The 13952-nt window shown below is 39.0% G+C and overlaps 1 protein-coding gene across 9 annotated transcripts in view; it reads left to right on the top strand.

The window, feature by feature from the left end:
• HDAC4 (histone deacetylase 4) overlaps positions 1-12779 on the top strand; it is a 124849-nt gene extending 112070 nt beyond the window's left edge. For all 9 annotated transcript variants that reach the window (XM_083705658.1, XM_083705657.1, XM_083705660.1 and 6 more), the window contains 5 exons: positions 446-564; positions 1802-1935; positions 4213-4297; positions 5877-6021; positions 7817-12779. In XM_083705658.1, the coding sequence (XP_083561784.1) occupies positions 446-564; positions 1802-1935; positions 4213-4297; positions 5877-6021; positions 7817-7856 (523 nt within the window). In that variant the 3' untranslated portion in view covers positions 7857-12779. The remainder of the gene's footprint in view (positions 1-445; positions 565-1801; positions 1936-4212; positions 4298-5876; positions 6022-7816) is intronic.
• Positions 12780-13952: the final 1173 nt, after the last annotated feature.

The following is a 13952-nucleotide window of genomic DNA, read 5'->3' as shown; positions in this document are numbered from 1 at the left end:
CAGTCTATTCAGATTTGTGTGAATGAAACATGCATTAATTATCCCCCCCCCCCCCTTTATGTTACTATATCAAGATTGAAATCACAGAGATTTAACCATGCAGTTAAGTTCTTAAAACCCACAAAATCAATGGGGACTCAGGCACTCATCTGGTGATTTGGATTACCATCATTAGCCACAACCTGAAGAAATGTGATGGAACTATATCATTTTCTTTGCAACTGCTCACAAATCTGAAGAACAAGCTACCTTTTACACTGTGGCCCAAACAACTCAAGAAATGCCCTTGTACACTGTCTGCTTCCCTTTCTAGTCCTTTCTTCCATATTTTGTTCTATATTTTGTGCTAAAAAGCACCATTGGACAAGATTCCGTCTCATTGTAGCTGTCCATTCAAGAGCAAGGCATAGTAATGTGCTTTCTATTGTTCCTTTTTTTGTTACAGAACAGTAGTAATGCCTATTGCTAATGAGTTTGCTCCAGATGTTGTGCTGGTATCATCTGGTTTTGATGCAGTGGAAGGTCATCCTGCACCACTTGGAGGATATAATCTGTCAGCAAAATGTAAGTCCCCACAGGCTTAAATTTCAGGGATCTCATTTTCTTTGCAAATTTACCCTGTTATCTATTTGAGTTGTCTGTTTAATAATAACTCACTGTACCTAGACTCTTCCTTCACTTGTTAGTTTGGGGAGGGGTTTTTTATAGGCACTATAATATAATTCTTTCCAATCACAAACAATGCAAAAACACACTTCCCTGTTATACATAGAATTCAGATTCCTTCTTCTATTTATCTAAACATTATTATCCCACCTCATCAATAGCTGGCAGTAGCTTACAAATGCAATATAAAATAAAGACCTCAAAATAGCATAATTAAAAACAGTAAAATGAAATTAGCAACAAAATGCAGTAAAAACAGCATTAAACCCAAAGACCTATCTAAAAAGGTAGATAGATATTGAGTCAGTGCATTTTTCTAGACCAGGAATAGGCAAACTCCAGCCCTCCAGATGTTTGGGACTACAATGCCCATCATCCCTGACCACTGGTCCTGTTAAGCTAGGGATGGTGGAAATTGTAGTCCCAAACATCTGGAGGGCCAGAGTTTGCCTATGCCTGTTACAGACCAAAAGCTGCCAGAATGTATCTCCCTCAGAAGACCCACCCCAGAGCCCAAAGAGAATATATTTTTGGGTGGCGGTGTCTCCTCACAAGTCAGAGGCAACTTCTGTCAGGCTTCCCTTGTGGGGCTACCTCAGCCACCTATGCATGGAGGGTGGGGGTGGGACTTCCTCTTCCTCCTAGGAGAAAGCGATGGCTTGCCTGCCTGTGAGCCAGAGCAGCATGGGGGCTTCTTCAGCTGAGGTGTGGCTTTTCTGCGTGTCAGTTTGCAGAAGAGCCTCAGCAAAGCCGTCCTGCACCTCCATCCTGCCTGCCCCTCTCTGGAGCTCCTAGAGGATATCGCCTTCAGGAGCCGGAAGTGCCAGCGGGGTTTTGCTGAGGCTGGTCAGGTCTCTCTTCTCTCCCCCCCCCCCCATCTGTTTTTGCAGTTTCCCCCAACCCTCTGGAACAAATTTAGAGTGGAGGTGGGGAGAGCATGGGGGGCCGTGTTCCATTGCATAAGTCCTTGTGCACACATGACAACTTAGTTGAATGCAATGCAATGTGATTAAATAAGTTTGGTTCTACCAAATACCTTTATAAGTAATTTTATAAATTTTTATAATGTTTCCAACTTTATAGAATAAATTAAATCTGTTAATTGTTGCCCTTTCTTGCATTTCTTGCATCTCAGGCTTTGGGTACCTGACAAAACAGCTCATGGGTCTTGCTGGAGGACGAATCATTTTAGCTCTTGAAGGAGGCCATGACCTAACAGCCATTTGTGATGCGTCTGAAGCGTGCGTTTCTGCTTTGCTAGGAATTGAGGTATAAAAAATACCAAAGCAAAGGTGTTATTTATTTTTTATTTATTTTTACACACATACTGTGATATACCATCAGTAGTAGCATCAGTGATTATATTATAATCTCAGTTTGAAACCTATCAGTTTTGTATTGTTATGTATTGGGCAATATTTTCTGTATAAGAACAATAATCAATCATGCTAAAATCCTCAAGTCACTCACACTACACTTGTCCTATTAAAATCTTGATAATGAGAAGTCTGGAAAATCTTGTTGATTTCTGCAGTCGAGAAATACGTTTAGACACTGGAGTTGCCCAGAAATTTTCCTGTTCTTTTACTGGCCCCTTATTACTATTTCCTGCTGCATGGGCATAGCCAGGATTTTTTGTTGGGGTGGGGCGGCTGAGCTCCTCAGCTACACCCATGTCCGGCTCCAGTTCTTTGCTCTTTTCCCTATTGGAGTGTACAGCAGCTATATGAGAGAAGCTCAAGGGATACCCTCAGAAACCCCAAGTAAACAACCTATTTGGGAATAACTGTGGAAGAATGACTTTGTATTTATCTTACAGATGATTATGTCAACCATGATCAGCTCCAGAGTTTGTTATTGGTATGAGCTTTCGTGTGCATGCACACTTCTTCTGATACATGAAAGCTCATATCAATAACAAACTCTGGAGCTGATCATGGTTGACATAATCATCTGTAAGATAAATACAAAGACATTCTTCCAAATTTTTTTATTTTGTTTCGACTATGGCAGACCAACACAGCTACCTACCTGTAACTAGATTTATGGCGAAAGTGTGGTTTTGAGATGGGGACTTCACATGCTTAATAGCCAAGCTACAACAAATGTTTTCAGTAGAAGTTTCTGTTAGCAAACAAATGGTGTTTTTTTTAACCAAGCCCAAGAAGTTTATTGATGCCTCTATTGAGGAAGCATGTTTTCAAGAAATGTCTTTTGATGCTTCTCCTTTGTGGATGTGTGTAAGGTGTGCGTTGCTTATTTTGAGTCAATCCCACAAGCCAGTTGTCTGCCCAGTGCCTACTAAGGAGGCCAGTAGGAATAGACATATAAGGACAGTGACCTCCAGCACCAGTTCAGTGATAGTCTGTGCACCTGTACAATACAAATCTCCCCTAAGGACCACATTATACCACAACAGGAGCAAGCCATCCATTGTGAGGGCCACACAAATTTCAGCAACTCTTTACTTCCTGTTGGGCCTCAAAGCACCTGATCCACATTTGGTATTATCACAGCTGAGGCTACCATTCAAAATGCTAGTGCGGTTTTAGAGTTGTTCAGCTGTTTCTGTAATCAATGTAATAGACTTCACAATTGCAGAGTCTTCCTGGTGAGCTGCCATAGCTTTGCTTTCTCCAGGACAAGGGCAACAAATGCTATATATCTCCTGCCATCCTAATACTGCCAGTCCCTCTTCAGGCTTATGAGCTACTCTGGGCCCTAATAGAGCTGCTCTCCTTTTTCACAGTTGGCTTTGTGTGGCCCTAGGCAGTAAACTAGGACTTAATACAAAATCTAGAAAGCGAATCAGTAACCCATTCCATTCCATAGGCAGGCAAACCCTTAATGCCCCCCACTCCGCCTTCATAATTTCTTCTTACACACAGAAGGGTATTTTGTTTCTGTTTTAAGGTAAGAATTTAGCTCAGCAGGAGTCAATATTTGAATTTTAGAAGCCTTAAAATGTGCTGAAGAGTCAGAGTGTCATACTTCAAGTTCTTAAATCTTTCACCTTTGTCCCTAGAGTATGCCATTTTCGAATATGGTCAGGTTCATTCATTTGTGATAGAAGACTGTCAAAATAAGGTCCCGATTGGAAAATTTCAAAGAATATTAACACATTGGAAGTGCCAAGTGAAAGGCTGCTTCACGTTGCCAAATATAAATGAAAAGCCACCACTCCTAGATTGCTGAAGGTGGCCACAGAACTGCATTTAAAAACAAACAAACAGATAATTAGAAGATCTTTTATTTCAGAGTTCTTTTCTGTAAAGGGTTAGAGGCAAAAGCATTTTTTGAGGGAATGGAAAAGAAGCAGCACTTATAGATTATAGTGAGGCAGCAAAGGGCAGGGCACTGCCACTCTCGAAAGTTGTGTCCTGCTTCCAGAAATTTATCCTTGTAGGAAGTGGTGAGTAGTCAGTAGTGTTAACAGCCAGACAGTAAGCATAACTTGGTTATGTAGAATTCTATAACAACTGTTGAAATAATACTTATTTTTTGAAATTCAGTTAATCTTAAAGTGCACGTTTTTAATCATTTCAGCTTGATCCTATTCCTGAAAAGGTATTACAGCAGAGAGCAAATGTTAATGCAGTACATTCCATTGAGAAGGTCATTGAAATACACAGTGAGTACCTGGGAGCAGTCCTTGCTATTCCACAGTTAAGCAGAGTTCCTGATTTCATCAGTTTAAAGTGAAGCTTTAACTCAAATAATAAACCACAACTTCAACTTGCATGCAGACTGCTTTACACTAAGAAAATCTATGGAGATGTAAAATAATTCTGAAAGAAATTATATTAAATGTTTCATCATATAAAATCAGAAGGGTTATTCCACAAGCACCCAAAAACAAAGAGTAAACCATTAGAACTAACACAATCAATTAAAAACATAATATACACAAGTAAGAATCAAAATGCATTTTGTAATAGAAAAGCCCCAAAGTTTCAATACTAAAAAATGCAAATAGCAAAAATAGCTGGCAAATTGTCAGGAGTTCAGTATCTGATCTTGGAAAAAGGAAACATGGTGGGAAAATGAGGAGGAGGGTGCAGATTATTTGGAATTTGTCTCATAAATCACTTCTTTTGGAATGGGCTAACGGGTTACTTGCCAGCCACTTCACTTTATGTTTCGTATGCATATGGTTGCACGGCTAAAGTGCATCTTGCGCATGCTGCCTCACGGCCATATTGATTATAATATTTGATAGATAGATGGTGAGCTTTTAATTGTATTTTGTATGGATGGATGTGTTTTGTATTGTAAATTGTGATCTACGATAAGATCACTTGTGATTAGGAGTGGGATATAAGTTGTATAAATAAATATATTAAAACTTTAATTTTTAAGCCTATTGAATTTTTTTTGCCTTTGACCAACTTTCAGCATGTGGGCAGGACAATCACCTGACATCATGATGCCAGATGATGGGCAGGTGTGTTGTGTGGCCCACCTGTCCAAGTCCTCTTGCAGCACTTCCCAAGCACCTGGCAGCCAGCTTGCTGAGCGCCTGGGAACCCCAGCACAAGAGACGGTTCACCAAGCGCAGGGCTGACAAAGCTGCTTTCCGCAGACCAGCTGTGTGCTTGAGTTCTCCCAAGGGAAGCTGTAACCAATGCTACAAGTGGTGATGGGCAGGGATTTCAGTCATTCCTTTCTGCAAAAGAATTCGGCAAGGGAAGCTCAGTGGTGCAGCTGATCCAGCCATGTCTGTCCCTGCCCCACATGTCCTGCCTGGATGTCACATATCAGGTTGAATGTGGGGCAGGTGGGTGAAGTCTAAGGAAAACAGTCTCACAGCATGGGTGTAGCCAGAATTTTTGTTAGGGGGGGAGGCTTTTGTTAGGGGGGCATAACCTCATATTTGTATTGCTTTTTATTGATTTAGGGGGCAGCTGCCCTCCCTGCCCGCTCCCCTTGGCTACACCCATGTTTCACAGGCCAAATCAGGACCCTTGGCATGCCAAATTTGGCCTGCAGGCCAGAGGTTCCCCACCCTACTCCAGTCCCAGCATCCTATTGTTTCCCTGTGTGAGACACTTTGGGTAGGACCTGTTAAACCTCTTCTTTGTAAAATGCTATGTACATGGATGGTACTATGTCAGTAGTAGTGATAATGGTTGGGTTTTTCCTGTAGCTGTACTAAAAGCAGTGGGCAGTAGTGGATTGCCTTATGGCATATCATTTTTTATTTCCTCTAGGTAAGTACTGGCACTCACTCCAGCGCTATTCCTCAACAGTCAGCTATTCTTTGATAGACGCACAGAAGTGTGAGAACGAAGAAGCAGAAACTGTAACAGCTATGGCATCATTATCAGTGGGGGTCAAACCACCACATGACAAAAAGTGAGCTTCACTTCTTTCCATCTGCTTATATCTAAAACAGTGGTATTAGGCAAAAAGTGGGAAATTAGGCATCTGCAGGTGAAGCACATTAGGTTTCAGCATAGTGTCCTGATTTGAAGAAAAACATAAAAGGGTTGTGTTCAGCAAGGAGAAAAATAAAATTCAGTGCAATACTTTGAAAAGACTTGTCTGCAGGTAAGATGTATTAGCTTCAAGCTGCAGCAGGATTGATTTATGTTTAATACTAGAAGTACATCAATTGACCATTGCCTGTACAACTGCATGAGTGCACATCACCACAACCCGGAAGTGGTCAGAAAATGGGGCAGGATTATGCATGCTCACCGACATGCGTGGGGGTCAGGAACACAACGGTTCTGAATAACTGAACAGTGGAACCAATTGCTTACCATAATATGAAATATTCCTCTATAGATTCTAAAGCTGCTCTCAGGTCTCCCATCAAGTGGGTCTAGAAAATTGCATTTATCCGGGAAATCCTTTCTAATATTAAAGTACTTTTATTTTGTGGCCTTCAAAATTTGAAGAACCACTATGCATTTTTCAAGGCTGAGTGCTTTGTAGCTTAATAATGTTGAATGGAGGTGGAAACTAAACATCACCCTGATTCTTTATTAAAGTTGGGAAGCCAGATTTATCTCCAGAAGTTCCCAACTGATTATTATGAATATAACAGAGTAATCCAAATGGGATGGGGAGGGTTTGAAGGAAGGTGGATCTGCCCAATCCAAAGCTGTTCTAGACTCAGTCATGGCGAAAGTAAGGGCAACATTTTCCTCTTCATTTTGGTTAGGTAAACACGGGTTGGTTTTTTAAAATTGTCCTTCTCATTAAGACCGCTGAGAAGGAAAATTGCTCTGCCAGGAAAGCTTACAATCTGCTCCAGAATGCCTCCTTTTTGCCCTCTGTTGTTGAATGATTAGTGGCAGAGAAGGAGCAAGCAGTGGACATTTTCATGTCAAGAACTCCTGCTCTACTCATGAATATCCTCCTCTACCTACAGAGACACAGCGTGATGGCCTGAAGAAACCCTGATGGCAGTGCCACATTTACATGCAGACTGAGTGGGCTGCAGCCCAGGGCTTCATAATCTAGGGGGCCTTGTCCTCTTTCCAGTTGTTGTTTTATAAGAAAAGCAGGCAGATTTTACTAACTAGGCCCTGATGCTTATTAACATTAAATGCATGACGTATGAGTCTATGACTCCTTAACACAGGTGGATACATGCTGTTTAGTAAAGTTCATGGAGGCTAAAGCTACTCAGAATCAAATTACAAAGTCAGCTATGAAGTATTGCAAGTGTTCAGATCACTGTCTATCGTTATAGTGTGAAAACACAAGAGTCTTTTATATCATTGTGCATCACAACAATATTTAAATTTGACTTCTTGTGAAAGTAATGAGTAAGCGATATGAAAGTGATACAGATGTAACTGTGATTCCCCGATGAATGTTCTGTGTGAATTTCTTCATTCATTCCCTACTTTTGTAAACTTATTAAAAGTTATAAATTTATAAACTATCATTTTATCAGGGCTAAAATTTCAGTAATACTCTACTTTCATTGAGTAGATAAAGAAGAGAATGAGGTTTTGTTTCTCATGATCAGATGTTATTAAGTTTGGCCTCCCCAAGTCCTGCCTAGGTCTTTAAGCTGAAGGAGGTAAATCTGCAAACAATATATCCAGTCACAAGGAGCCTTGTGGACACTTGCTTGCTCTGTACCTCCATCTTTTTCCTTCTTTTTGACTCCTCTCAATGCATTTGTTTCCAGGCCAGACGAGGAGCCCATGGAAGAGGACCCTCCCCTGTAGCAAGCATCTTTGAGGCTGGAGTTCTCCTGTTTGTTCGTCTTGTCTTGAAGCTCTGCCAAGAAGCTTTCTCTTGTTACTCCTGCATCCTGTCATGGTTTTCTTCCAGACTACAGAAAGGCAGCCATGCGTAAAAGAAAGCTAAATCTCTCTGTATCTGTACAGAATATGCTTGTGGAAAAGAAAAAGTGCAGGTGAAGAGCAGAAATATTAAAGACATATGCGCTGAGCATTCTTCCTCTTTTCCTAAATGGAAGTTTGAGAGGCAAGAAGCCAGTGAAGTATTTGGCAAAGTTGCCAACTTTTTAAAAAGAAAGAAATCAAAGATTAAACACAGATATGACAACTTTCATTTAAAACTGGTGCTTAAAAGTTTGATTATCCTCCGTTCAGACCACTCAGACCATATTGTAGTTTTGTGTTTTATGTTTTATTTTTGTGGCTCTTGCCTACCTGTGATCCAGACACTCTCTTCAAAACCCAAACAATATGAGAAGTCTTTTTTTTTTCCTTTATATGAAGGGTGAAAAGAGAACTATGCTTTTTTATACCTAATATACATGCAGACAGACTATATATGTGTGGCGAGGAAGAACGTAAACCAAGGAAGAAAGCCCAGAAAGGGGATTGGCTTTAGCATCTCCAAAGCCATCTGAAGAGTTTGTGCCTTTAAAAAAAAAGATTGGATTGATTTTGGGCAGCTGGTTTTTTCTGACGTTTTGATGAACAATGCCTTAAAGAAAAGAACTCTGCAGTAATTCTTCTGGAAGGGCGGGCAGCTGAGAACTGCAATCAGCAAGAAAGGCTCTAGGATTTCTGCTGGCAAGTAATGGCCGGAGCTTCTCCCAAACAGTTGACAAGCTTGGATTTTGTTTTGTTTTCTTTTATTGCTGTTTAAAATGACAATTAAGGTAGTTGCCAGTAATGTGGCAAATACTGTTGGGTTTCTAAAATTCAACGATTGATTAAAAAATCCCAACATCTTCTCCTACACATTATGTATAACCATTTTAACTATCAATTTGGTTGTAAAAGCATGCGTCAGATACAACTGCAAATTTTAAAAAATTGGAATGCTTTTTATTAAAAGCAACTAGCATGATATACTGCTTAATATTTTAGGTATAATTATATAAATGTATATGTATAATGTATATTCCAAATGTATTCCAAGCTTAGAAACGCGACTCTTACAAATTATTGATAAAATATTTATAATGCATTTATACAAAATATATAAATAAATGCAGATTACAATGGTAGCCATTGGAAGTTCCCTTGCAAAAGATTTATTTGTGAATTGGAGTGTAAGGGTTTTTAGAAAAGGGATCTTGTTTGAAACTTGACCATTTTCAAACTGTAGTTTGGAATGCTTTCAGAATGCCAACATTTTAGCCGCTAGGCAACTACCCTAACATCACTATTTTAATTTAAGATTTTTAATTTTGATCTTCTTTTAACAAAATGAGTTTTTTAGTAAATATGTATTTGCTGTTGCTTTATTTTATATTGGTTTTTACAAAATCCTTAAAACAGCCTTATTGCATTAATTTTCATTTTATTTTCCATTGGACAGCTGTGTTTCTAAACAGTAAGCATTTTCTTGACCCGTGTCACTTTCCACACTGGAGTTTTATTTGTGTTTGGCCTTTCGTACCATCAAGAGTTTTCATGGTCATGTGGGACAGTTGCAAATTGTTAGGCTTTGTTTTTAGAAAGCCCTTTTCACAAAAGGAAGGATTCCAAGGTCTTTTTTATATCAGGAAACTGATTGTATATTTTATCAGTTCTGCAGTCATAGTTGCTATGCTACATTTAAAAAAATAAGGAGCTTTCTTAACCTTAAAAATATATTAATATTACAAAGAGCGATGTATCCTATATCCTCAGTATAGAGTGTGACAAGGATTATTAAAGGCATTAATAAATTTAGTGACCATGTTGAAGGTCTGCCAAACTCTCATGCAGTTAATGCTAACACATACACACAGAACTTTTCTTAAACCACTCTGGTTGAGTTAGTCCTCTAACAGACTATTTCACAGTGAATCGTAATATTAATATCTTCTTTTTGGCTGGGAGACTGCTAATCTTGGTCACTATTTCCTATCCCCCCAGTTGCCTTTTGAGGTGAGGGGAGTTGACCCTCAGAATAAGTAACTAAACTTTTAGTGGTGAAATTAGATATCTGGAGGAGACTGAATTCATGTGTTCTTTTTCAAGCAGTGTAGGATATTACATGCCCCTCATCTGAATAACCAGTGGTATTTTCCTTTTTTAATATTTTTGTTATGATAACTGACAGGGTCACTTTGTAGTAACTTATTTTCTGGTTCTGAAAAGTTTTGTTTTTCTTCATTCCATTAAAATCAGAATTGTGAGAATTTAATTATAAATCCGACTGAGTGCTGGAGAGAGTTTGAGGTTTTTATTTAATGCTTGATATGCAATTTTTAAGACACACTACAATATTTGAGTTATTGCTAACCCAAATACATGCAAATTGATGAATACTTTTTGGCATTAGAACTGCCAAGAGCATACTCTAAGAGTAAAGTTTGACAGTAAAGATAAAATGTATATTTTATAAAATGACTACCTTGCTGCTGTGATCTTTAAAGATTTTTGCTGTGGAATCATCTGATTTCATATTTTGTTAGTTTAGCCCTTTATGACTGTTGATAAAAGTGATGCATCCACAATTACTTCAGTCTATAATACATTTTATTTTCAACACCACTTTACATGTTTTCAAACTACTTACTGTATTTACGTGAGTCTAACGCATCATGAAATTTAATGCGCACCTCAATTTTCAAAACCTTGGAACCAAAAAAGTATTTGCTGGCGACTGTAAATGCAGCATCAAATATGCGCCCTAATTTTCGCAATGTAATTTGGCCAAAAAAGGTGCACATTACATTTGAGTAAATACGGTACTTTTTCATTGCAAGAAATTGCTGGTACACACAACTCAACGGTGTTGACATGTTGGCCTGGAGTATTTGGTAACTGCTTTCAATGTTGTTGATTTTAGGACTCTTACTTTGTTTCTTACAAACAAGTGTTGCTACATCATTGCCTTTCTAAAGTCACAAACAACTTTGTTATACGTCAGTCTGTTCCATAATCCAGAATTCTGAGATCTTTTTAAAATTGTTGCTGTTGCCTAACCTTGCTCCAGTAGCAGAAGGCAAACATGAGCATCATGGCTGTTGGGAAGGTACCACTGTAGCCTTGTTCCCCCCACTTAACATGGACCTGCTTGTGAGCTCTATGGCTAAACTAAGCATCCAAGCTGATTTGGGCAACATACCTATGCTTCCCACATTTTTATAGACTATGAATATATGAGATACCTGAGTTCCACCAGCAAGATACTCGAGGTTTTTGCTAACTCAGCTTCCAAGGTATTGGGTGGCTTATTACAACTCTTCTCTTGTAGCAATTTAGAAACAAAGGAACATCTTGAAGCTGTATTACCCAGAAGGAAGATCCAGGTTGTAGTACAAAGTACTAATAGTTGAGTATTTGGGGTTTATTTTACTTTCAGTACACAAACATTCCTTTTTATTAGTCATGTACTCATTCCATTCTTCCTTTTGTAAACTTTTGGGCCCACATTTTATGGGCATTGATATATATATATAAATATATATATATATACATAAAAATATATATATGAATATATTTTTTTAAGTTTCCTACACCTTGAGGTTGCATGGTCTGTTAGGTTGGCATGTCTTTATATTGTATACAGATTTTGCACGCCACACGTGGCAGCTTTGGAAGGAGAAATCCCCTCTAATGGCATTAGCAACAGATAAACTGTTGGGGTGTTTTCTGTCATGCAAATTAAAGTGAGGAGCATGGGGGGGAGTTTGTCTTACTGAACTTATTAAGGACCTGTGCTTTTTATTGTAAAATTTAAAAAATACAAAGGACTACTTAAACATTTGTCATTTTAAGAGAAAAAAAATATCTAGCACTTGTGACAAACCAATAATAGAGTTTATTGTATTTATGTGGAAATAATGTTCTAGGGGAAACTGTACAGAACACACAAGTAACTGCCTGTGTCATTTTTCTTTAAGGGGGGAGGAGTTTTTTCTTTTTGTTTTTCATTTAGGCAGGAAAGGGATAAGGCAGGCACAAACATATGCCAACTTCTTTTTATATTAATGCTCAGATAAAAATGTCAAGAACTTTTAAGAGTTAACTCTTCAGCACAGCTGTGTTAACATTTTTATTTTGAAAGATGTATCAATAGATTTCACTTTTAAGCAGTGATGTGCAAACACTGTGGTTTCAAACAAACTATATATCAGCAGGAAATGAAGTTTCTTCATAGTGATAGTTGAGCTTCACTGTGTATTTGATATTGATGAAAAATCCTATTGATAGAAAGAAAAAAGAGGAAAAACAAAGAATCTAACACTTCTGGTGCTCTACATTGGAGATGCTATGTATATGGGATGGAAATCTATTCACCCAAGAGCTTATTACAAATATGTAGTACCAAAAGTTGTAACTCTTACTATATTCTGCTTTATACCTATACATGCTCAGTATGTTGTCACCATTGGTAGCAGCTACCAGTTTATTCTGTAATTTAGACACAGTTTCACTCTTAACTGTATGAACCCTTTAAGTGATGGTAGCATATTCTTTGTACTTCAATTTTCTTACCACCTTTTTCCTTTACTTGGTGGGGTTGAAGGTTTTGGGTTATTTTTCCTAGCTCTATATATCTCTCTCTCATTCCTGTTTTTGTTGTTTTGTTTCACTTGTTTTTTATTGGCCAATGGTGTCTTTCTCTGACAATACCAACTTCACTTTCAACTTTAATAGAAGTCCAGTATTTTGTACCACATTATGACAACTTGTTATTCTTGTGGTGTAAATAAAAAGATAAAGTGAATTATAGTACCATCTCTGTTGCAGTTGCTGATCTTCATATCTCTTATCTTCTGTTGTTTGACTCATTCTTGTACTCCTACACTAGCGTTGCCGTCTCCTGACTATGACTTGGAGATCTGGCATATGTTGCCTTCAGAGCTCTGGAACAGAAAAGCTTCTGCAGATACGTCTCTCTAAAGAAGCAAGCATATCTCAAGGCTTTGTTCTAGTGAGGGGAAGACTTGTTTCTGGATTGCTCAATTTCAAACAGCAAGTTGGGGCTCACGTGACTGAATACACCTAACAAACCTAACACCACCAAAAAACACATGCAAAACTAGATGTTGCAGATAAGTGTTTTGTCTTCGTTTTTCCTTCTAGTTTTCTGTAGAGGGTTTGTATTTGCTTGTATGGAATAGCACTCCATCACCAAAGTCTGAAGTCGTGCAGCCCAGACACAGGTAGACTCCTTCAGTGATGACGAGACTTCTGTTGAAACACTGGAACTCACTATTATTCATTAGCATTTCCCAAACTATCCCTCGGACTAACAAAATGGTCTCTGCTAGGGCAGTAGCATTTCAGGCCAAATGCATGCAAAACCAGATTATTAGAGAGGTGGATAAAGCAGACATTACATTCTAAGCACAATGTATAAAATGTGCTAATCAGACCAAAATCAAGAGAATAGCGCCACTGAATCTGCACACGTAGAGCAACTTTTCACTTTTGCCCTCATAGCAGCCCCCCCCCCCCAACCTGGCATAGAAAACCTGTGGCCCTTGCAATGTCGTTGGACACCCATCAGCCCCAGACAACATGACCAGTGGTCAGGGATGGGGATGGAAGTTGCAAATGGGAGGGCCACAGTTTAGCCATCCCTGATCTAAAAGCTTTAGTGGTGGTGGTGTTTAGCCGTGTCCGCCCCCTCGTGACCCCCTGGATCAGAGCACGCTAGGCACTCCTGTCTTCCACTGCCTCCCGCAGTTGGGTCAAACTCATGTTAGTAGCTATGAGAACACTGTTCCCATTTAAAGTAACCTTCCAAATTCATCTCCTGTATTTCTTTTTGGGTATAAAATGGCGAGTTTAAGGATTGAAGACTAGCCAAGCCTCCACTTTTTAAGCAGGAAGTGGGAAGGGTGGCAGCAACAGTGCATCTCTAGATTTCACGAGGCCTTAATCCATATTATCCGGAGT

Source organism: Podarcis gaigeae, assembly GCF_964106915.1.
Source record: "Podarcis gaigeae genome assembly, chromosome: 1".
Taxonomy (NCBI): Eukaryota; Metazoa; Chordata; class Lepidosauria; order Squamata; family Lacertidae; genus Podarcis; species Podarcis gaigeae.
This window is presented reverse-complemented; position numbering and strand designations above follow the sequence as displayed.